The following is a 26,399-nucleotide window of genomic DNA, read 5'->3' as shown; positions in this document are numbered from 1 at the left end:
TCAGATGATCGTTAACTCACACATGACATTTAAAGTCACAGCATCAGAGTATTTCTCTCCATGTTCATTGATGGATCTGCACTTGTATTCTCCACTGTCATCAGAGCTGATCTTTGAGATGTTGAAGATTCTTCCAGATCCTACAAACGTTCCTCCTTTAAACCAGCTGATTTCTGCAGGAGGGTTTGAATCACTGCTGCAGATCAGAGTCACTGAATCTCCTGACACTATTTCACCAGATCCAGTTATCAACACTGAGACGTTCCTGGGTGGATCTAACAATGGACAAAAGAAACTCTGTATTCACGTTTTAAATAGTTAAACCAATAATTTGTTTGTTACCACAGTGAATGAAACTTCATTATCTCACGCATGACATTTAAAGCCACAGCATCAGAGTATTTCTCTCCATGTTCATTGATGGATCTGCACTTGTATTCTCCACTGTCATCAGAGCTGATCTTTGAGATGTTGAAGATTCTTCCAGATCCTACAAACGTTCCTCCTTTAAACCAGCTGATTTCTGAAGGAGGGTTTGAATCACTGCTGCAGATCAGAGTCACTGAATCTCCTGACACTATTTCACCAGATCCAGTTATCAACACTGAGACGTTCCTGGGAGGATCTGAAACAGAAAAAAATAAATAAGTAAATAAATAAATATTAGAAAATTGTGAATTTATATGTGAACAATGTTCAGATGATCGTTAACTCACACATGACATTTAAAGTCACAGCATCAGAGTATTTCTCTCCATGTTCATTGATGGATCTGCACTTGTATTCTCCACTGTCATCAGAGCTGATCTTTGAGATGTTGAAGATTCTTCCAGATCCTACAAACGTTCCTCCTTTAAACCAGCTGAAGTTCAGAGCAGGAGGGTTTGAATCACTGCTGCAGATCAGAGTCACTGAATCTCCTGATACTATTTCACCAGATGGACTGATGGACACTGAGACGCTCTTTGGAGGGTCTAAAAGGGACAACAAAATAAATCCTTAAATCATCTCATTCAAATATAATATCCAGTTTTTAAAGTAAAATGAATCCCCAGATAGCAAGCAATGATCGAAATAATGTTAAAACAGTGTTTAGCGAGCTGGCAGTGGTGACGGACGCAAGAGCGCGTAAGTGTTTTGCTTAATATCTGTTCTGGGTCAGTTGCTTCGTTTATTATTTGCTGCTAGGAAGGATTTAATTCGTATCTGTGTTTGTCCTATTTCCTACCTCGACTATAATTGTATTTTAATTGTACTTGTTTAGAATAACAGCCACGTTTGCAGACTTTATTGGTGTTATCATTTATATGTAGAGATCACTTCTGAAACTGAATTACAAAATAAAACAGTACGCTTTGAAATCATAATTGCAGTGCATTGCTTTGTTTTAAACCCCAAACATCTTGCTTAAACATTCTTCATGAACAGTTATCCATTTAGTTGTAATGCTATGTCATTTAAAAAAAAAATAAATAAATAAATAAAAGTAGTTTCAGTGTAGCTAGCTACTTTTTTATAGTAACTTGTAGTGTAGTTAACTCCTTTTTCAAAAGGGTAGTGTAACCCTCATACGGGTAAGTACACACTGAGTTAGTTTGCCTAAATAAAATAACCTAAATCAACAATTCACTTTGGATAATAAATGAAATCACCATAACAAAGAATTGCATACAAATTACAACTTGTATTGAATGAACAACAATGGAAATAAACAATTACAATATAACAATTGTGTGGTGCGTTATCAGTGTATGTGTATGACTCAATGAGTCAAGGATCACCAGTTCTGTTCACTCAAGTTCACGTTGCTGAGCTCAGATTAGTTTTCCAAATCACTGGAATTAACTTTCCTTGGAATTAAATTTTTTTTCAAGCAAAAGTGTCTCGTAGAGGAAATCCGGGGTTTGTAAGTTTGTACAATCCTACCGCAGTGCTGGCCGGCAAAGAGCACTCCGTACGAATCGACTGAAGTTCACACCAAGATCAACTGGGTGGCCCGCCATCTTCCATCCGGAAGAGAGAGTGTTCGAGGAAAACCAAAAAACCTGGCCGAGATTCAATGAAAGTTATTTCGTTCCCGAAATCAACATGAAAATAACAAATCTTTTGCACCTCTTCCTGATGCATATGCTCATTTCTAGCTCGTAATCAAGTTTATTCCACAGTTTGTACAGCTTAAATTCTTTGTGCTCTGACTGTATTTTGTTTGTCTCACGTTGCCTATTTGCTCGCATACACAGCGCACAGCAGGGCGGAGCATGAATTGTTTAACCAATCACAATTACCCATTCATGACTGCTCAACAATTGCTAGGCAGATTTTCTATATTCAGGTTTTATGCAGCATTTTGATTGGTGGAATAATATAGAATACAATAATATAATATCGCATAACAATAATATAATAATATAAGCTTAATGTTAGAATTATAAGATTAACTTTTCTATAAGAACTTCTTATGGGGGTTACATCCTCCCCTTCTGAATCAACATGAGTCTCTTCATGTTATCAAACTACATCACAGTTTGAAATCATGGGATTTCTTAAGGTAACATCTTGTGTTTCCTTAAAGGTATCAATTATTGCTTGATGAAATCCTTCCAGTATAGTCTGTGCGAAAGAGATCATAGGTTTCCCTAATGTCGGGTAGTGAAACAATCCTGGAGGTCTACGGGCTCTTTCTGATCTGCGCACAGTACATTCAATTGATGGCTCATTTGGAGAAATTTCAGCATTGGTTCCATGTCCCATAACCTCAGAGTCTTGCTCTTCAACAACACTGTCAAGTGGACTGTTCTGTACCGGCAAATCCGGCTCAACTGAAATTTCAGGTGAAGCCTCAGGCTCTCCGCTCTCAGATATCTCAAGTAAGTCTCCCTCATCAGCCCTGATTGGAGGTACGTTACTCAGATAATCAGCCTCATCTTTAGTTTGGTTTGCAGTAACTGTATTATCACACTGCATTTCCATAACCATTTCATCAGGTAAGTGTTGCTCTTTTGTACTCAGGCCTGGGACAGACTGGCGGGGAATTCATTCCAACCCATCCTTCCCAACAGACTCATCTGGACTAATGTGGCTACAGGGTACTTCACATAACTCCACCACCCCCTCACTTGTGAGAGTGGGCATGACTAATGTATGCTGCCAGTAATCATCATCATTATCATCTTCTGAGTCAGGTTTGTCAGACTGAATACTATCTTGCCTTGTTCTTGGTTTCGTAGCTTGAATAACTACTTCCTCTGTCTCTTTTGTTTCAGAGAGAAATCCACATGGAAGAAGGTGATCACGGTGCAGCGTACGTACTGGTTCCTCTGCATTCTCAGGCTTAACAGAATACACAGGTAAGTCTCCCATGCGCTTGGTCACAATATAAACGGTGGATTCCCACCGATCAGCGAGTTTGTGCTTGTTCCGTAAGCGCAAATTTCTCACTAAAACTCTGTCTCCTTTCTCCAAAGTGGACTCTCTAACAACCTTATCAAAGCGTTTCTTGTTCTTATCAGCTACTTTCTTCGCATTTTGGATTGCAAGTCCATAACTGTACTCTAATCTGGCTTTCAGATTCTTCACGTATTGAGAATGAGAGATGGTTCTACCATCCTTGACTGGTAACCCAAAGGCAATGTCGACTGGTAGCCTTGGCTGTCGGCCAAACATTAGCTCATATGGTGAAAAACCGGTAACCTCATTCTTTGTACAGTTATAAGCATGGGCTAACGGCTTCACAAAATCACGCCAGTGAGCTTTGTTCTTGTCTTGCAGGGTACCCAACATACTCAAGAGAGTGCGATTAAATCGCTCTACGGGGTTCCCTCTGGGATGGTAAGGACTTGTTCTCACCTTTCGAATGTTTGTGATAATACATAACTCCTTTATGACGTGAGATTCAAAATCTCTGCCCTGGTCACTATGAAGTCGCTCAGGAAATCCGTAGTGAGTAAGGAACTGATCCCACAGACACTTGGCAACTGTAGCAGCTTTCTGATCTTTCGTAGGAATAGCCACTGCATATTTTGTGAAGTGATCGGTGATGACAAGGATATCTTTAGTGTTCCGACTATCTGGCTCCAATGATAAAAAGTCCATGCACACCAGTTCCATAGGTCTGGTAGTGCATATGTTGACTAGAGGAGCAGCCTTATTAGGCTGAGTTTTCCTTCTGACACACCTTTCACAAGTCTTAATTTTTCTCTCCACCTCCAGGGACATTCTAGGCCAGTAAAATCTGGATCTGACAAGGTCGAGAGTTCGTTCAATCCCCAAATGGCCCATGTCATCATGGAGTTTCTGGAGTACCAGGGGTCGAACAACTTCTGGCAACACTAACTGATAAACTGTCTGGCCATCACACATCCTTGTCCTATACAGAAGTTCACTCTTCAGCTGGAAGCGCTCCCACTCCCGTAGCATCAACTGGAGATCAGGACTGTTAAACTTTACACGGGTAGACACTCTTTCCTCAGACTCTAGAAGCTTTATAACTTGACTAATAATAGGATCCTCTCTTTGCAGCTTCTTGAGATCTGCTTGACTATACTTTTGAAGAACTGAAACACCACATTCAATGTCCTGTTCCTCAAAACTAGCAGGAACCGCAGATGACTGCACTGTTAAGGATTCTACATATCCAAGGTAAGGAAGGTGTTCAATGTTTTGGCTAACAATGTGTCTTTGACATGTTGCCAAAACTGTCTCCCTAGCAACATCCCTCAGTGGACTAGAGGATCTTAAGAGATGTGATGTAAATCGCTGGATCCGTTGACACTCACTTCCTGAAATAGCATCATCCTCTAACACATCATGAGGTCTTCTGGACAATCCGTCTGCATCCATGTTATGCTTACCAGCCCTGTACTTGATGTTAAAGTCAAAGATGGACAAAGCAGCTAACCAGCGATAACTTGCTGCGTCCAGCTTAGCTGTGGTGAGCAAGTAGGTCAGTGGATTATTATCTGTGACCACCGTGAATTGACTCCCATAAAGATAGTCATGGAACTTTTCCACTATAGCCCATTTAAGGGCTAAAAATTCCAGCTTATGGGCTGGGTATCTTGATTCACTGCGACTTAACCCTCTGCTTGCATAAGCGATCACACGGGGTTGACCGTCCTGCATTTGGTACAATGCTGCACCTAAACCAGTCGTGCTAGCATCTGTATGCAGAGTGTAAGACAGTTTTGAGTCAGCAAAACCAAGCACTGGAGCAGAAGTTAACTTGTCAGTAATGGTGGTAAATGCTTCCTGACACTCTTGACTCCAACGCTCCGCAAAAGGCTCCTTGGCATGAAAGTACCGACCACTGGTGGCTACCTTACTCCCTTTCCGCTGGGACGGATAACTGCCGTGAGATTTGTCAGTGGTTTGACTATCTTGGAGTAGTCTTTTATAAATCGTCTGTAATATCCTGAAAATCCAAGGAATGACCTCAGCTCTTTCAGATTCTGGGGTCTCGGCCAGGTCTTAAGAGCTCGAATTTTATCAGGATCCGTTTTCACTCCCTCCCTAGACACAATGTGTCCCAAGTAGCGCACATCAGTCTGAAAGAATTTACATTTATCAGGAGACAATTTAAGTCCGTAATCTCTGAGGCGTCCTAACACATTGATGAGCCTACTCTCATGTTCTTCCAATGTGTCAGAATAAACGATTAAATCGTCCAAAAAAACTAGGACCTCTTTCAAATGAATGTCTCCCATGCATCTCTCCATGAGGCGTTGGAAGGTGCTGGGAGCATTCGTAATTCCCTGAGGCATCCGATTGAATTCCCAGAAGCCTAATGGACAAGTGAAGGCTGTTTTGGACTTATCTTCCTCTTCCATTTCCACCTGGTAATATCCGGATTTCAAATCCATTACAGAGAACCACTGCGATCCCGCAAGTGCTGAGAATGATTCCTCCAGGTTTGAAAGTGCATATGCATCCTTTATGGTCTGTATATTTAATTTCCTGTAATCCACACAGAGGCGTACATCTCCATTCTTTTTTCGTACCACAACTATTGGCGAAGCAAATGAAGACTCGGACTCCCTGATTATTCCAGCATTAAGAAGAGTTTGTAAATGCTTTTTCACTGCCTCAAAATCTCTGGGATGAATTGGACGCGCTCGTTGTTTAAAAGGCGTCTCATCCTTTAGTTTGATATGATGTTTTATCCTTGTAGCGTGACCAAAGTCAAGATCATGGTGGGAGAAAACATCAGAAAAAGAATTCAGTTTTTGGACTATCCGCTCTTTCCACTCCGCAGATAATGGAGACTGCCCAAAGTCAAATTGTAATCCAGAATCAGGAGTTCTCTCTTGCTGACTAAAACAGCCAGCTGAAATCATTTTCTGTTCTTTTGAACAAGGATCTTGGATGAGCTGGTATGGCATGCTAAGTTCAGCCAAAATACAATTTTTGGGAGGCAGAATGTCATGATCAGTTTCATTCCTCAAGGAGACAGGTACTTTGAAAGGACTACTCTTAGGTAAAGTAATGAGACAGTTGTCCACAAACACTCCACCAGGAAGAATGGATTCTGCTGGCTGTTCAAGTACAGCCCACGTCTCATCTCCCATCGAAACAGACTGAATAATGTGACCCTCAAGCAAAATCTTCTGCCCTGCGAGAAGAACTTCATTTGTTCTTTCCTGCAGCTTCACCAAGCCTAACCTACCGCTCGAAATCTGTTTTTGTCTCTTGTTCAGTACTCTCCAGACTTGATCATAACCATGACGAGAAAAATTTATTTGCAGGGGTAGCTGATTGCTACATTGTTCATAAACTGCGTCAAGGGTGTTGGTGCCAATCAACAATGGAACTTCACTACTTGAACTGACATCCGGAACGACCAAAGCAAGGGTAAGTATCTCAGGTTCTGAAAGTATAAAATCTTTTGGGAACTTTACGCTGACCTCTACATATCCCAAATAGGGCACTAGTTGACCGTTGGCTCCCTCCACAGCAAGCAATTGGTCAATTGGGTGTATGGGTTGATCACATAGACATTTGTTGTAGAAGGACTGTGCAACCGTTGTAACCTGAGACCCAGTATCTAATAAACAGTGACAGTCTTTCCCAAATACTTTGACAACCGCGGTGCATTTTTCTCCTACAAGTTGTTTGGGTAGCCTTTTGTTTTGAGAAACAGCATGAGACTTTGAGGTGCATTCTTGAGAATCCTTTAAGGTGGAACAAAAATCAATCATGGCCCCTGTGTGTTCCAAGGCAGGGGCCACTACTAGTTTAAATCCTGTTTTTCCAAAGCACCATTCTTCTTGTCCCAAGCACGTTGTTTCTCTCTAAGCTCCTGTCTTTTGGTTTGCACTAAAGTGGGGTTTGGTGCATTGCAGCAGGAAGAAACAATATGGGCATCTTCACCACACCTAAAGCAATACCAAGGCCTGGGTCTTGAAGTAGGAACAGGATTGCTGTTCTTCTGCTTAGTGTCTGACTTTAGATCAGATGGTTTTGGTTTGTCCTGTTTAGAACTTTTCGCTTGAGATGTTTTTTCATCACGAAGTGTCAAAAGTTTTGCGACCTGAGTTTGCAGTTGAGCTATTTGCTTCTGCAATGACTGCACTGTTGCCGAAGGTATATAATCACCGTCAACAGTTAAGTCAAGATTCGCCAGACACGGTTTACAAGCAACCTGTGCATTAGGCTGGAGCTTTACTCTGGTCACCCCAAGGTGATGCCTCATTCGGTTACTTTTAGCTGCCTGCCTATCCTCTTCAGTGCGCAGCATGAGTAAAAACTCTGGAAATGTTGGAGGATTATGTTTCCGTTGTTCAAGCTGGAGGTTGGAGATCAGAGAATTATTCCAGCATCCTCTGCAAAATTGTCTCAACAACTGCCTGTCTGACTCTGTCGCAGCAAGGCCATTGCTTCGTACAACAGAACTCAATGCTGTCTGAAGATGATGGAGATAATCAGATGACTTCTCTCCAGCATTCTGATTGAGATTGAGAAATGCAGCAAAAAGCTCATCGCCATCCTCTACAGCAGCAAAGGCAGAATCAAGAAGATCAAGATAGGCTTTAGATGAGGATGAGGGGCCTAATGATTTGATTATGTTAGAAGCTGGAGGTGTAAGGCTCTCTATGATTTTTCTGACTACTTGTGCATCACTAATCATAGGGTCATTCAAATAGAGATTGACTGTTCCACGCCATGTATCATAATCAACTTCAAAGTTTTGGTGAGGAACTCTGCCAGAGAAAGGCTTCAACTTTAAAGGTGCATGGAGTTGTGAGACTATATCTCCACTTCTGACTACATGCTCCACTACCACACGCTGAACATCTGGTGTAGTGAGATGGCTAGGTGCAAGCATGACTGGAGGGCTGTTAACATTTAAAGAGGGAATACTCTCAGGGGTTGTAGTACATTTGGATGTATGAAGGCCTGTGGCCTCTGGAAGCCCATGCAAGTCACTCTTCAACCCATCGCTTGGCATTTCTGTGGATTTACCTGGCATAGAAGGCCTTTCTGAATCTAAGGGTGAGTCTAGGGCTTCAAGCACAGAACCATCCATAACAGATTCACTGATCCTACTGAGTTCATCTTTAAGAACATCTTCAAACTGCTTCCCACTCAACTTTGCTAGCTGTTTAAGCTCAGAGAGGTAGGCTTTTGTTGTGCTGGTGCCACACTTTGCGCTATACACACTTCCAAGACTTTGAATTTGATGATTTATTTTAGGATCTCCATGACAGGGTCTGCGGTGAGGTAAAGGAAGAGACTCTAAGGCTGCCATGGCAGAACCACATTCGAATTCAACTGCTGTCTGAGTATCAGTTATTGCTACCATTCTAGAGATGCTTCCATACTCGTGCAAAAACTCAAAAACTTCATCATCAACAGTGGTGTTTGATAACCCACTAATCAAGACACAATTGGGAACTTTCAGATTTTCCTTGAGTATTACATCCATGTTTTTTTTGTTTTTTTTAATCAAATACAAGAGGTAAAACCTAGTGATATGGGATGTGTCAAATCAAATTGCTCCTGGCTGGCACTCGCCAAGTTTTACTGTGTAACCCTCATACGGGTAAGTACACACTGAGTTAGTTTGCCTAAATAAAATAACCTAAATCAACAATTCACTTTGGATAATAAATGAAATCACCATAACAAAGAATTGCATACAAATTACAAATTGTATTGAATGAACAACAATGGAAATAAACAATTACAATATAACAATTGTGTGGTGCGTTATCAGTGTATGTGTATGACTCAATGAGTCAAGGATCACCAGTTCTGTTCACTCAAGTTCACGTTGCTGAGCTCAGATTAGTTTTCCAAATCACTGGAATTAACTTTCCTTGGAATTAAATTTTTTTTCAAGCAAAAGTGTCTAGTAGAGGAAATCCGGGGTTTGTAAGTTTGTACAATCCTACCGCAGTACTGGCCGGCAAAGAGCACTCCGTACGAATCGACTGAAGTTCACACCAAGATCAACTGGGTGGCCCGCCATCTTCCATCCGGAAGAGAGAGTGTTCGAGGAAAACCAAAAAACCTGGCCGAGATTCAATGAAAGTTATTTCGTTCCCGAAATCAACATGAAAATAACAAATCTTTTGCACCTCTTCCTGATGCATATGCTCATTTCTAGCTCGTAATCAAGTTTATTCCACAGTTTGTACAGCTTAAATTCTTTGTGCTCTGACTGTATTTTGTTTGTCTCACGTTGCCTATTTGCTCGCATACACAGCGCACAGCAGGGCGGAGCATGAATTGTTTAACCAATCACAATTACCCATTCATGACTGCTCAACAATTGCTAGGCAGATTTTCTATATTCAGGTTTTATGCAGCATTTCGATTGGTGGGATAATATAGAATACAATAATATAATATCGCATAACAATAATATAATAATATAAGCTTAATGATAGAATTATAAGATTAACTTTTCTATAAGAACTTCTTATGGGGGTTACATCAGCTTGACAGTAGTTTAACTACTTTAATTTATGAGTAGCTCGTAGCTTGTCAAACTACAGTTTCAGAGTAGCTTCCCCAACACTGCTCGTTTCAATCAAGTGTTAATAAGCAGTATATTAATTGTGTGTGCGCACTGTCGCGGAAGCGTCAGCGGGAGCTCTCAGCCTCCTTGTGTGAAGACCGACTCGGGTAAAGACCTGCGACTCTACCTGTGCGACTCCACCGAGCAACCCCTGCTCCTCTCTCTAACAACTTCACTTTCTCTCATACCCCTCACAAGTCTGGGAGGGGTGGGGGCACAGGTCTTCTCATTTCTGACAATTGGAAATACTCGACTCATTCCTCTCTTTGCAGCTACAATTAATTTGAGTTTCATGCTATTACAATCTCAATTCCTGTCAAAATTCTTATCGTAGTAATCTATTGCCCCCCAGGCCAACTGGGTACCTTTGTAGAGGAACTGCACATGCTGCTGTCCTCATTCCCAGAGGATGGTAGCCCACTTGTAGTTTTTGGCGATTTCAACATTCATCTAGAAAAGCCTTATGCTTCCACTCTCTTCTAGCCTCATTCGATCTTAATCGGCTCATCACCACAAGTACACACAAATCTGGCAACCAACTTGATCTCATTTACACACGCAACTGCATCACTGACAACATATCTGGTAAAACCTCTGCACTTTTCTGATCATTTTTTCATTACTTTTAATCTTCAACTCACCATTTGTTCACCACCAACCCCGCTACCAGTTACCTTCAGACGAAACCTGCGCTCTCTTTCTTCTTCTCATCTTTCCTCTACTGTATCATCCTCCCTTCCCTCACCCTCACAATTCTCATCTCTGGATGTGAATACAGCAACAGACACTTTATGTTCCACATTAACTTCTTCTCTAGATAGTATCTGTCCTCTGTCATCAATACCTGCACGTGTCACTCCCTCTAATCCCTGGTTATCTGATGTTCTTCGTGAACATCGGACCAAACTCAGGACTGCAGAGAGGAAGTGGCACAAATCAAAAGACCAATTTGACCTAAGTAGCTATCAGTCTCTGCTCTCATCCTTTTCTGCTGAAATTCATGCTGCTAAATCCTCCTATTTCCACAACAAAATCAACAGCGCTTCAAACACATGCACACTTTTAAAAACATTCAACTCTCTCCTCTGTCCCCCTCCACCACCACCCACCTCATCCCTTACTGCTGATAATTTTGCTAAATTTTTCACTGACAAAACCTCTACCATCAGCAGTCAGTTCTCTGCTCCACACACACATGAACTCAGACCAACCACACACACAGCCACACACCTCCTCTCTTCATTCTCCCCCCCTCACTGAGACAGAAGTATCCAAACTTCTCCTCTCCAGTCATCCCACTACCTGCCCTCTAGATCCCATCCCCTCACACCTTCTACAAGCCATCGCTCCCACACTTTTACCAGCGCTGACACACATCATCAACACATCTCTCCACACTGGCACTTTCCCGAACACATTCAAACAGGCTCGGGTAACCCCATTGCTTAAGAAACCCACATTAAACACGTCTCTTGTAGACAGCTACAGACCTGTTTCTCTCCTACCATTCATAGGAAAAACACTTGAACGAGTTGTTTTCAACCAGGTGTCATCTTTCCTCTCACAGAGTAACCAATTGAATGACAATCAATCTGGTTTCAAGAGTGGCCACTTGACTGAGACTGCACTGCTGTCGGTCACTGAATCCCTGCGGATTGCAAAGGCTGATTCCAAATCATCAGTTCTCATTCTGCTCGTTCTATCTGCTGCCTTTGACACGGTGAATCATCAGATCCTCCTGTCCATCCTCTCATCACTGGGCATCACAGGTACTCTGCTTCTCTGGTTTGAATCCTATCTCACAGGAAGGTCTTTCAGGGTTGTCTGGAGAGGGGAGGTATCCAAAGTTCATCAACTGACCAAGGGTGTTCCTCAGGGTTTTAGTTCTTGGACCCCTCCTCTTCTCCATTTACACTACATCACTTGGTCCCATCATTCAGGCACATGGTTTCTCCTACCATTGCTATGCTGATGACACACAACTCTTCCTTTCGTTCCAACCAGATGATCCCACAGTAGCTGTACGAATCTCAAGCTGTCTGGCGGACATCTCGGCATGGATGAAAGAACATCATCTACAGCTCAACCTGGCTAAGACTGAGCTTCTCGTCTTCCCTGCCAATCCGACTCTAAATCACAATTTCAGCATCCAGCTAGGCACATCCTCAATTACCCCATCAAATTCGGCCAGAAATCTTGGAGTAATCCTTGATGATCAACTGACCTTCAAAGACCCCATTGCAAAGACAGCTCGGTCATGCACATTTGCACTATACAACATCAGGAAAATCAGGCCTTTTCTAACAGAACATGCAACACAACTTCTGGTCCAGGCTCTGGTCATTTCTAGGTTTGCTTACTGCAAAGCCTCTACAATTGATTCAGAACGCAGCAGAACGTCTCGTCTTCAACGAGCCCAAAAGAGCCCACGTCATGCCTCTCTTCATCTCTCTACACTGGCTACCACTTGCTGCTCGCATCAAATTCAAGGCGTTGATGCTTGCTTACAGATCTACCACAGGCTCAGCACCCTCCTACTTCCACTCACTCTTACGAGTCTACACTCCTACCAGAAACCTGCGCTCATTAAAGGAGCGAAGGCTTGTGGTACCATCACAGAGAGGCACGAAATCACTTTCCAGAACATTCTCATTCACTGTCCCTTGCTGGTGGAATGATCTTCCTGCCTCCATCCGGAATGCTGAATCCCTGGCAATATGCAAAAGACAGCTGAAAAACAATCTCTTTCATGAGCACTTAACCTCATCTTAAAAAAAAAAAAAAAAAAAAAAAAAAAAAAACTTCTTATTCCTATCTTTTCACTTCCTCTAATCCCTCTCTATTGTATCTTAGGATAATCTGAGCACTGCCTATAACTTGTATTTTGAGCACTTCTTGTCTATTTGCCTCACCATAATGACTCGCTTGTTGTATTCCTCACTTGTAAGTCGCTTTGGAAAAAAGCGTCTGCCAAATGAATAAATGTAAATGTAAATGTAATGTGTCAATGGTAACAGAATTGAATCAAAATCATTTTTGCACCCGCAATTAATGTTGAAAAAAAAAAAGTTGAATATTCAACATAAAATAAATGGTAATGGCATTGAATTAATGTGATGTTGGTTCAACATCATTCTTACACTCACAGAAAATGAAACAACTACAACTGACTTAAAACCACACATTTTTCTACATTTACATTCACATTTTAGATCTACATTACAGATCACGCATGCGCAGTATCATCAGCTCACCGGTTCTCAAAACGGACACATCCGAAAGAAGCGGTTCTCAGTTTTTGTACTGATGATCCAAAAAACGTTGCAACCGATTCTACTCGAGAAAGAGATTGAGATTCGAGAACCGCGAGAGCGATTCAAAAGGAGTCGCTTGTTTGCTCTCGCTGTAGTTTGATTACGTCATTTTTTGTCTTTATATCACCTTGTTTAGAAATTAAATAAACTGTCCATGGATTATTTATGAAACAAATAAATGTTTCCAATCTTTAAAAAAAATAACTTGAAAGCACAACTGCACAACTTTCACTATATTGCTTTTTAAATAACATTAATATAGAAAAAACAAATTAGTAGAACCAATGTTGAGATTCATATGCTGATTCTTGATGTCCGTGTGTCTAAAGATTTTTTGCTTTTTAAAAGTCAAGCTTCAAAATGTCTGATCTGTGCTAAGAAAGTGTTGTTGAATATAACCTATTAAAAACAAATGCACATTTTTGCTCAAGAGTACAATTAGTAAATTATTTTGTTTCATGATGATTAAAACTATATCACCAGATCATCTTTGTTGTTAATGTTTTTTGTTTTTTTTTAACAGTCACACAAAAAGCCAAGAGTCGAACTGCCCAATCAAAGGAAACACTAGATAATATTTTCAATAAAACATCAACATCTAAACTCTGTTAATTCTCAAAAAGAACTTCTGCTGAAATCATGAGAGATTTAATGTCGTCTTTTATCTTCAGTTGATTTCAGGCTGTGTGGCTTTAAGTCAGTTGTAGTTGAGTTTAATTTCCTGAGAGTGTAAGAATGATGTTGAACCAATATCAATTCCATTTCAATTGATTTTTTTGTGGAAATTTCAACATTTTTTCAACATTAATTGAGGGTCCAAAAGTGATATTGATTCAATGCGATTAACGTTGACACATTAACATTGGTTTAACATTGTTTCGATCATTGCTTGTTATCTGGGATCTGTACTCACACGTGACATTGAGCTGAACAGCAGGAGAGATGAGATTGTGTCCGTGTACAGCACAGCTATATCTGCCTGCATCCTCTCTTCTGACTGACTGCAGCAGGAGTTCATTGTTTCTGTCTCTTCTCTCAGTTAATGGCTGTGAGTTTCTGTACCAGATGAATGTTGCTCTGTCAGTCAGAGAGCAGCTGCTTTTACATGTCAGACGGACTGAATCTCCCTCTGTCACTCTCTCAGGAGACGCCACCTGAAGATCTGAACACAACACACACATTATATCTAGTGCTGCTGTCATACACTGATTATTATTCAACATAATGCACAGAAGAAGAGAGAAACCTCATGAAAGTCACCTGTGACAGTAAGATTCACTCCTGGTTTACCAACCCATTTGTCTTTATCAGTGGTGAATCTGAAATAGTACATGTGTGAATCCTTCAGTGTCACATGACTCAGTCTGATGGTGCAGATCTTCTGTTTATCTCCCAGATACTGAAGCCTCTGACTGTATTCAGTGTCATTAGACAGATCTGGAAACTCTTCTGTTTCCTTTTTATCTTTTGTTTTGGTCCAGAACACGTTCTTGATCTGATGTCCAGTAGGATATGTATAAGTGCAGTTCATTATCACTGATGAGTCCTTTAGTGCACAGATGTGTGAAGGACTGTAACTCACACCCAAACCAGCACTAGAAACTCCTGAAACACAGAATTCATCAAGATAAACGTGTTGTTTTATCAGTTACAATGGACCATGTCAGAGTTCATAATAGTGTTTTTATTCCCGTGACCCGTGTTTCCTAGTGTGTCTGATTATTGATTACATTCACCTGTTCACTTAATTATCATATCTGTTCTCCTTATTTAAGCCCAGTGTTTCGTGTGTTCTTGGTCTGGTGTTGTCTTTATTATGTGGATGTTTTTTTTTTCTGTGTGGATTTATTAAAGTTGATTTATTCCTGAACTCTACCTTGTTGTGCGCTTCCTGTTAGCAGCCACCCGTCACACATGTAAACTCGGGAAATCATATGAATACTTTTATTACATGAAAATGAAACATCATATGTATAACAGCAATCTTCCCAAAACCTAATGATTGTGATAATAGATTTCAGTTCTTCATGATCTTTGATGGAAGACGTTGCAGAAATAAACACAGAGATAAACTGTGAAACCAGAGTAAAGAAATCAGTCCCAAACAACATGCAGCACTATAAAATATTCAAACACATGATAATAAATTTTTAATAAAATTTTACTTTGATCAGTGAATATTGTAACCCTGGGTTTTTTCCCGCTTTTACTTTCTCTTCTCACGACTCTCCACTGTTCACGCTATCGCGAGATTCATGCAAGTAGCGCGAGATTTGACAGAGGCCGCGTCATTTCCCTTTAAAAATGACAGCGCGCTATTGTTTTGTGTGTGTGTGTGGGAGTCGATGTGTTGTGCTGCTGCAGGTAGGCGTTTAACCTTGTAAATGTTTTATATTGACTCATTAGACTGTCGGTTTTGAACTGTTATGCCTGCCAATTTTTTTAGATGCCTCCGGTTTGGTTGAGACTGTGCTGTGTTGAGTGATTTAATGATACGAGAACTGGTGAGTGTCATTGTTTGTATTTTACGGTGTTAATGTTAGCACTTTTGTGTATGGCATATGAATCTGTTAGCCGGTGCTGGTGCTGGCTGTGGTTGTTATTGTATTGATATTATGTGCTTAATTATATCGATTTTATATGAACAATGCACTACTATTGACATTTATAGCAATCGCAATATTGATGTTACTGATTATAAAATGGTTTACTATTTAATATTGAGATGAAAGTTGAAACTATTTATATGTTAATTATAGAGTACTCTTGTAGATTGTTGAATTATGTTGCTATATGCAGGATAATTTTGAATCATGTACATGATAAAGATGGAATATGACAATATGATGACATTACATAAATAACATAATCATACAATATCATAAAGTGTTATTTATTGCTTGGTCCTGTTTACAGGCCAGGTTTTTTGTATTGATGGCGAGCTACTAGGCCCTGAACCAAAGACTGAGAGTGCAAGCATCTGCCGGTGTGGTAGGAGGCACTGCAGCTGCTCCCCTCACACCCTCGCACACCATTATACACTCATACACCTTCACACATCTTTATTACAAACTTTCATGCACATTCATATGACTTTATGGACTATTTTTTTTTTCCCTCTGGATTGTTGTACTTTGCTCATTGTGTGTGGTATATATACAATTGCAGCACTTGAATCTTCGAATCATGTGAATTGTTCATTAATAATTTTGAATTCAATACTATCTATGTGTATATGTAAATATTGTAAATGTTGTCAACTTATTTCATTGTAATATATTTCACCATTGAGTACTGCAACCTTGTGTTTGTTTCATTGAACACACCATTTTCCTCCCTGAGTTGCGGTTAGTTCTTCTGATATTGGTCCCTTATTTTTCATCTACCATTTCAATATTTATATACGTTACATTTGTCGAGCCAGCCAGGAGGAATTGATGTGTTTAATGTACATTTTGAGTTGAGTTATTGCAGTTCAGCAGCAATTATGGATGTGCTTTTGAAACGTGGTATCAAATTACCCAATGCTGTGCTGGTGGAGGGCATAACAGAACTGGGAGGCAATGAAGTTATTGAGTTTTTAGACCAATATGGTTTAATTAGTAGGACTGAGACTATCTCTGAAAAAGAATCTGAGTTTAATGGTATGTTTGTTGTTGAATATGCTAGTGGTGCCACTTTGGATGTATTGCGTCCCACTTTACCTTACACATTTGTCTCTGCTAAAGAGACATATACATGTTGCATTTTAGAGTTATCCACTGTTTGTACTGAGCATTTTGCTAAAGCTAAAACCATGTTATATTTGTCTGATTTGCAGAATTTAGCAAAATTAACTGGGGTGGATTACAAAGAAGTGCTTAAAACAACGATGACTCAGATTGGACTTTCAGTACCCGAGCTCCGTTCTGCAACTCATGTGAAAGAGCTACCCATCACAGAGTCAGCCGCATTGCCAGAGCCATCTGTGAAGCAATCAATTCAGTCTCCATCAGCCACTGATGCTGCCACGTCAGCCACTGAGCCCCATAATGATCCTTCTGATTCTATGCACCCGGAGTACAGGCAGTCAACTTCCAGCTTTGACGTCAATCCACCTGAGGTCCAGCGTTATGTAGTGGAGCACATTGTAAAGAATGGGGAGAATGCAGTATATCATCAACGGCTCAGGGTATTCTCAGGTCGGCTTCCCAGACCTGCACATGAGGCTGATTATGACACCTGGCGGTCAGGAGTAGAACTGCTGTTGAAGGATCCATCTGTGTCTGATCTCCATCGTTCTAGGAGGATAGTTGAGAGCCTCCTTCCCCCAGCAGCAGATATGGTCAAGCAATTGAGTTCTAGCACATTGCCCGCTGTGTATTTAAGCACTCTTGATTCAGCCTATGCCACTGTGCAGGATGGGGATGAATTATTTGCTAAATTTATGGGCACATTTCAGGACAGTGGTGAGAAGCCATCTGCTTACCTCCAACGGCTCCAGGTTGTCTTGAACTCTGCTATGAAAAGAGGACGGGTTGTGGAGTCTGAAGTTAATCGACATTTGTTGAATCAGTTCTGTCGTGGGTGCTGGGATAATTCCCTGATTGCTGAACTTCAGTTAAAGCAAAAGAAGACTTATCCGCCCACTTTCTCTGAAGAGGATCGGGAGGCAGCAAAAGCATTTCGAATGAAGCAACGTCTGGGGTCCACACGGCAGAAAGTTACATCTCATGCCCAGTTTGTTCGTACTGATCCTGAAGATGGAAGGGCAGTCACCTCTTTGATTAATATTACCCAACAACTTGCACAACAATTAGCTGATGTCCAGCGGCAGTTAGCCATACTTACGGCCATCCAGTCAAAGACCAGCTCTATTTCCAAGACTTCCTCCCACAGCAAGCCACATGCCAGAGCCACTAATCAGCAGTCTCAACGACTCACAAATACTCCACCTAAACCTGGCTATTGTTTTCGGTGTGGTTCACATCCGTCCCCAGTTTGAGAATGAGCCCAATCTTACTCTGGTTGCTCGTAAAAAGAAACAGTTTACCAGCAACCAAAAGAATACCTCTAACTTTGTTCATTTAAACTGAGTCCGGTTCCTGTTGTGGGACAGACAGGGGCCAGTGGGGACCAAACCTGTCCCAAGAAAGAAAAGAAGATTGTCAGTTGTGCAGAAATGTCACGGTCCAAGATAAAGAATGCATCCATACAATTTCCAAAGGGGCTGGTTGGCTCAAAGTGTTTTGCTGTTGTTCAGATTGCTGGACAGAATTATCACTGTCTTTTAGATACCGGTTCGCAGGTCACTACGATTCCAGTCTCTTTTTATAACCAGAGCCTCAGTAATTGCCCTGTGAAACCACTTTACAACTTACTTCAGATTGAAGGTGCCGCCGGTCAGTAAGTGCCATATCTAGGTTATGTAGAGGTGAATATAATCTTTCCCAAAGAGTTCTTGGGAGAAGAAATTGATGTACAGACTCTTGCTCTTGTTGTACCTTGTTGTACCTGATGCACATCCTGGGGGTTTTTCACCTGTGCTTATTGGCATGAATACTCTAGAGCCTTTATATGAACAATATATCAGCAGTGACAACTCTAGTTTTCAACCCACAGCCCAAGGATACTGTGCAGTCTTAAAGCTCTTGCAACTGAAGCACCAACAGAACCAGGTGGGCAGAACAGGAATTGTAAGTTTATTGAGCCAGAAGCCAGTTTTGATTTCTGCTGGTCAGACCGTTGTTCTGGAAGGTTCTGCTAAAGTAGACGGCTCATCTATAGTTCAATGGGCTGTAATTGAACATCCTACATCACCACTTCTGGGTGGATTGTGTGTCCAGAGCTGTCTCATTGCACTTCCAAATCATGCTCCCTGCAAGGTTCCTGTTCTTGTTATGAATGAGTCTGAGCACGATGTTTTCATTCCACCAATGACAATAATTGCCGATATTGACACATCACTCACTATCCTGGCCCAGCACACTGTAAAAACCTCTTCAGTACCAGGATGTTCACAGAAAGGTACTTTGGAGTTAAATTTTGGAGAATCTCCCATTCCACCTGAATGGAAGGAGCGAGTAACATCCAAGCTTAGTCAAATGCCTGAAGTGTTTTCTCATCATGATCTTGACTTCGGCTGTACAGACCAGGTAAAGCATTATATCAAGCTTCACGATGAAACCCCTTTTAAGCATCGAGCTAGGCCAATCCATCCTCGTGACATTGAAGCTGTTCGAAGCCATTTGCGAGACCTGCTCGAAGCTGGTATCATCCGAGAGTCAGAGTCACCCTTTGCTTCTCCAATTGTGGTGGTCCGGAAGCGGAATGGCGATGTAAGGTTATGCATTGATTATCGTAAATTGAATTTGCAAACAGTGAAAGATGCTTATGCATTGCCGAATCTTGAGGAGTCATTCTCCGCTTTAACGGGTTCCAAATGGTTTACGGTTCTAGATCTGAAGTCTGGATATTATCAGATTCAAATGGATGAAGCCGACAAAGCTAAAACTGCATTCGTTACACCACTAGGGTTCTGGGAATGGAATCGGATGCCACAAGGGGTCACTAATGCTCCAAATACATTCCAGAGACTGATGGAGAGGTGTATGGGGGATTTAAACCTCAAGGAAGTTCTTGTGTTTCTGGATGACATTATTATTTTCTCTGACACTTTAGAAGAACATGAGAAGCGCTTACTTAGAGTACTTACCCGCTTGACTGAATTCGGCTTGAAGTTGTCTCCTGAAAAATGCAAATTTTTCCAGTCCAGTGTACGTTACCTTGGACATATTGTGTCTGAGAAGGGTATTGAAACGGACCCAGAGAAAATATCCACTCTCAAATCCTGGCCAGTTCCCCGAAATCTTAGGGAACTACGGTCCTTCCTGGGGTTTGCAGGATACTATCGGCGGTTTATTAAGGATTACGCCACCCTAGTGAAACCCCTCAATGTCCTTACCCAAGGTTATGCACCCTTCCGTCGGTCTACCAAAGATAAAAATATTGCTGGGAAGTTCTTGGACCCGAAGCAGTCCTTTGGAGAAAGATGGACGTCTGACTGTCAAGTTGCTTTTGATACAGTAATTTCCAAGTTAACATCTGCTCCTGTCCTTGGGTTTGCCAATCCAAATTTGCCTTACATTCTGCACACAGATGCTAGCACAATCGGATTGGGAGCCGTTCTGTACCAAGAACAGGATGGTCAACTGCGGGTTATTGCTTATGCCAACCGAGGCCTATATCCTCGATATCCGGCACACAAACTTGAGTTTCTGGCCTTAAAATGGAGTGTCACAGAGAAATTTCATGATTATCTCTATGGTGCCAACTTCACTGTTGTTACGGATAACAATCCTCTTACATACGTTTTGACTTCAGCAAAATTGGACGCTACCAGCCATCGATGGCTAGCTGCATTGTCAACGTATTCTTTCAAGATACAGTATCGTGCTGGCAAACACAATTTTGATACCGATGCTCTGTCTCGGCGTTGTCATGGAGAAGTGCTAGATAAGAATACAAGTTGTAAGACTACAAGCTGTGAAGAGTGGAAACTTGTGAGTCGTCTAGTGAAGCAATTGTGTGACCCTGGTGAAGTTGCAGAAATATCCCCTGATAGTGTGGTTGCTGTTTGTCAGAGCAGTCTTGTCAGATCATGCTGTTATCCTCAAATTGATATGACCTTAGTTGAGTCACTTTCAGTCCATGCCAATATAATTTCTGATAGTTTCGATATGGAGGAGTTACATGGCCTTCCTGTCATTTCCCCTTTGAGTCACACCGAACTGAGAGAAGAGCAGCGTGCTGACCCAGTGATCCGTGAAGTTATCCATCAGCTCGAAACGGGAGAAAAGGTTCCCACAACTGCTCGAGAGGAACTTCCTGAGCTTGCATTGTTGTTACGGGAGTGGAATCGGTTAGAGCTGGAAGATGGAATTTTGTATAGGAGAAGACAGGATGAAGATAAACTTGTTCTTCAGCTTGTTTTGCCCCCAGTTTTGCGTTCTATTGTCTTGAAGAGTCTCCACAGCGACATGGGGCATATGGGCATAGAGCGAACTATTGATTTTGTACGGCAGCGGTTCTTCTGGCCTAAAATGGCAGCTAATGTTGAAAACTTCATTAAAACCTGTGGTCGGTGTGTAAGACGTAAGACTCTTCCAGAAAAGGCAGCTCCTCTAGTAAACATTCAAACTAGTCGTCCTTTGGAATTGCTATGTATGGATTTTCTTACATACTGCCGGACAGCAGTAACACAAAAAATATCTTGGTGCTCACTGATCACTTCACTAAATTTGCTGTTGCTATTTCAACTGCGAATCAAAAGGCCAAGACTGTGGCAAAGTGTCTGTGGAATGACTTCATGAGTTGTTATGGCATTCCAGAACGCCTTCATTCGGACCAAGGCCCAGACTTTGAATCTAAGCTGATTAAGGAGCTCTGTGATGTAGCTGGCATCAAGAAAACTCGGACTACACCGTACCATCCTAGGGGTAACCCTGTTGAGCGCTTTAATCGGACGTTATTAAACATGCTGGGAACCCTTGAGAGCAAGCAAAAGGCTAAGTGGAGGGAATATGTTAAACCTCTTGCTCATGCGTATAACTGTACACGGAATGAGGTAACAGGGTTTACGCACTATGAACTTCTGTTTGGACGATCACCCCGGCTTCCAGTCGATTTGGCTTTTGGCTTGCCTGTTCGTGAATCTCCATCTTCACATTCCCAGTATGTGAAGGATTTAAGATCTCGTCTTGAGGAGAGCTATAAGCTTTCATCCCAGAATGCTCAGAAGTCAGCTAAAAGGAACAAAAGCCAGTTCGATCAACATGTAAAACCTGCAAGTTTGGAGGCTGGCGACAAAGTCCTTGTCCGAAATGTTAGAATTCGAGGCAAGCATAAACTTGCAGACAAGTGGGAGCGAGATGTATATGTGGTTGTGAACCGTGTTGGGGATCTTCCAGTTTACACTGTGAGGCTAGAGACCAAAAAGGGACCTACCCGTATGCTCCATCGTGATCTGCTCTTGCCTTGTGGCTTTTTGTCGGGTTGTACTACAGAGGACCTTCCTGAAGATCTTCCTGCTCGAAATGTACACTCGAAGCCAGAGTCGTAATCACGCTGCTGACCTAGTTGATATATTCGAGGATGAGGATGTAGAGTATGTTGAACCTGCTATCCTTGGGAGTTCTTCTCTGCTCCCAATGAAGTTCAGTATGAAAAGAGCGGGTGAACAAGAACCCCTGACCCCTGACATTGTGGGGTCTACTCCATCGACAACCTCAAGTGACACTGATTTTGTTCTACCTTCCCCACAAAGCCTGGTTACTCGATCTTCTATTGAAATATTACCTGAAAACCATTTACCTGAAGTTGAAGAGTCTAGGCCAATTAATGGTGAAGGTTTATCAATGACCAGCGGTGATGTAGACACTCTGGTAGGAGAAACTGCGGTGGGAGAGCCTGGAAATTCCTTAATTGAACCCATGAATGAAGATGCTAAGAGAGAGATGGAGTTACCTGTGGAAGAGGTACTTATCGATGTGCCTGAAGCTGAAGTGTTTCTGGGGCTTGAGGCTGAAGATCATGGGGTGGTCCAATCTGAGTCATCTGTGGGTCCTAATATTCAGAGTCCTGCTATTACTCCTAGTGATATAGTGAGATCTGATGTAGCACCTAGACGTTCAGGTCGGCAGCGCCAACCGCCTCAACGTTTTCAATATACAGCTTTGGGTAACCCCTTAATATCAGTACTTCAAACTCTTTTCCATAGTTTATCTAATGCTTATACAGAGGCCCTTGGTTACGCTGCTGCAGCAGACACTTTTTCTAACCTGTGATATTCTGGTAACTACTATGCAACGAGGACGGGCATGATCTAACGAGGGGAGGATGTAACCCTGGGTTTTTTCCCGCTTTTACTTTCTCTTCTCACGACTCCCCACTGTTCACGCTATCGCGAGATTCATGCAAGTATCGCGAGATTTGACCGCGAGATTTCCCTTTAAAAATGACGGCGCGCTATTGTTTTGTGTGTGTGTGTGTGGGAGTCGATGTGTTGTGCTGCTGCAGGTAGGCGTTTAACCTTGTAAATGTTTTATATTGACTCATTAGACTGTCAGTTTTGAACTGTTATGCCTGCCAATTTTTTTAGATGCCTCCGGTTTGGTTGAGACTGTGCTGTGTTGAGTGATTTAATGATACGAGAACTGGTGAGTGTCATTGTTTGTATTATACAGTGTTAATGTTAGCACTTTTGTTTATGGCATATGAATCTGTTAGCCGGTGCTGGTGCTGGCTGTGGTTGTTATTGTATTGATATTATGTGCTTAATTATATCGATTTTATATGAACAATGCACTACTATTGACATTTATAGCAATCGCAATATTGATGTTACTGATTATAAAATGGTTTACTATTTAATATTGAGATGAAAGTTGAAACTATTTATATGTTAATTATAGAGTACTCTTGTAGATTGTTGAATTATGTTGCTATATGCAGGATAATTTTGAATCATGTACATGATAAAGATGGAATATGACAATATGATGACATTACATAAATAACATAATCATACAATATCATAAAGTGTTATTTATTGCTTGGTCCTGTTTACAGGCCAGGTTTTTTGTATTGATGGCGAGCTACTAGGCCCTGAACCAAAGACTGAGAATGCAAGCATCTGCCGGTGTGGTAGGAGGCACTGCAGCTGCTCCCCTCATACACCCTCGCACACCATTATACACTCATACACCTTCACACATCTTTATTACAAACTTTCATGCACATTCATATGACTTTATGGACTATTTTTTTTTTTCCCCTCTGGATTGCTGAACTTTGCTCATTGTGTGTGGTATATATACAATTGCAGCACTTGAATCTTCGAATCATGTGAATTGTTCATTAATAATTTTGAATTCAATACTATCTATGTGTATATGTAAATATTGTAAATTTTGTCAACTTATTTCATTGTAATATATTTCACCATTGAGTACTGCAACCTTGTGTTTGTTTCATTGAACACACCATTTTCCTCCCTGAGTTGAGGTTAGTTCTTCTGATATTGGTCCCTTATTTTTCATCTACCATTTCAATATTTATATACGTTACAATATACTGTAGAGTGAAGTGTTGCTGTAACATCAGAGACTCACTGTGAATTATGAGCAGAAAGATCAGAGGAAGAGGAGGAGCCATTCTGATTGACATCACCATAGCAACACCTACAACAACCAATAAACATCAGTTACTGCACCTACAATATTATGATGTAAACATCTCTCTCTACATATTTAAAGGGATCATAACATACTATTTTTCATTTAATTCTAATCCAAGTATGTTTAATTTTAATAAAATAAAGTTAGAAGACCTTTTTTTTTTCAATAAGAAGGCACAGTATCTGTTGCCTCTCTCTCTCTCTCTCTCTCTCTCTCTCTCTCTCTCTCTCTCTCTCTCTCTCTCTCTCTCTCTCTCTCTCTCTCTCTCTCTCATTAAATGAGTGATTCACAATTTGTCAACAACTATTAGTCTGCTGAGTATTGAGGAGGTTTCTCATAATCAAATGTCATGGATCACTATAGACTCCAAATCACAATATTGCCTACAGCTCAACATTTACAATAAAACAAGCAACAAGAACAACAAAAAAGCAATTAAATAATGACATTTAAAAATTATTTACAACAGTAATGTGACTGAATGAGGTAAAAACAGAGAAATATGTAATAGTTTTACCGTGTTTCAGTGAGTCTCTTGTCCATCAGATGTAAAATGATGAAAACAGAGACTAAAACATGTTTGCTCTGCAGAGGAAGCAGGACTTCAGATAAGTTTCCTGCTGAACACTATAAACCCCAACCAGAATTGAGTAACTTCAGAATGTGTGAATTTGCTGCATAAGCAATGAAATCCACTGAAAACAATTAAACAATATTACTTTGATCACAGCAAAGTGTTTTTGTGTTGCAACATGAGTGACTCAAAATGAATCTGATATGAGTTTGTTGCTCTTAAAACATAAATGATTTATGAAGCGAATCACAATTGCAACAAAACTGTAGAAAACTAAAAGTTATAAAATAAAATGGTATGCCTTAGCTGTTTTTAGCATCTTACACATATTCAGGTTGTCTTAACATTTTTTAAAAAAAAAATATATAATATCCCAACAATTCTCTGACAATTCTACTTTTTCCCTCTTCATGTTTAGGTTGACCAGATGTCCCAAAAATGTCCATGTTTAACAGCAAGTTCAAAACTTCCTGCAAATATACAGTACTGCAAAAGCCTGCTGAGTGATTAGAGAGCAGATGACTCTGTATGCTTTCAACACGCTCTTCAGGAACTTGGATGTCATACACTGACTGGTCTGTGCAACGCTGCTTCAGGTCGAACACACCTATTATTTTAGCCATAAGGAAGAAACATGGAAACATGCAGAGCACTATTTTCAGTGATTATCAGAAGAGAGTTCATTACTGTTTTCAAGGTATTTGCATACTAATTATTAATGTTAAATTAAAGTAATACTGTTAATATCTACAGGTCCTGAACAGGGTGTGCAGGGTTCCTCCATCACAGTGAATAATGCATAGCACACATATCTCAACTATATCACTTGCACAAAAAGCACATACTTTCAGTTCTACCAGAAAGACTCAGGAGCAAAATAACTTATGATTTAAACACAATTTATTAACAGCCAGAAAGTTATACAACGAGATAAAGTTCTTTGGCGTAGGCCCCGTCCGTAGCACGCATCAAAATGGTTGTAGGCTCGGCGTATCCTGCCCGGAACGAAGGCAGGGGCGAAGCCGACCCCCAAAGGATGGTAATAGATATCACAACTGGACGGAGCCTACCCCCACAAAAGAGGTGACGGGAATATATACGCACCAGTGATGAGTCTTGCAGATCCTGAAACATAGATAATAATAATTAGGCATGAAGGATTTAGAAAGAAGATCACATAAAGAAAAAGGCCATAAGCCACATAAACACGACAGCCTTGAGCGGTGACAATGGCCACGTTAGACCACATAGACACAAGCCTTGAGTGGCGATGACGG

At 41.1% G+C, this 26,399-nt stretch overlaps 1 protein-coding gene across 1 annotated transcript; it reads right to left on the bottom strand.

The window, feature by feature from the left end:
• LOC137032418 (B-cell receptor CD22-like) lies at positions 1-25,181 on the bottom strand. Its single transcript, XM_067404175.1, has 6 exons — positions 25,066-25,181; positions 24,483-24,551; positions 14,593-14,937; positions 14,246-14,494; positions 717-974; positions 1-275 (listed from the first exon to the last, which is right to left on the bottom strand). The coding sequence occupies exons 2-6, from the start codon at positions 24,541-24,543 to the stop codon at positions 1-3; spliced, it is 1,188 nt and encodes a 395-aa protein (XP_067260276.1). The 5' UTR covers positions 24,544-24,551; positions 25,066-25,181.
• Positions 25,182-26,399: the final 1,218 nt, after the last annotated feature.

This window comes from Chanodichthys erythropterus, chromosome 12 (genome assembly GCF_024489055.1).
Source record: "Chanodichthys erythropterus isolate Z2021 chromosome 12, ASM2448905v1, whole genome shotgun sequence".
NCBI classification, from domain to species: Eukaryota; Metazoa; Chordata; class Actinopteri; order Cypriniformes; family Xenocyprididae; genus Chanodichthys; species Chanodichthys erythropterus.
Note: the sequence above shows the minus strand (reverse complement) of the source record. Positions and strands in the feature narration are given on the sequence as shown.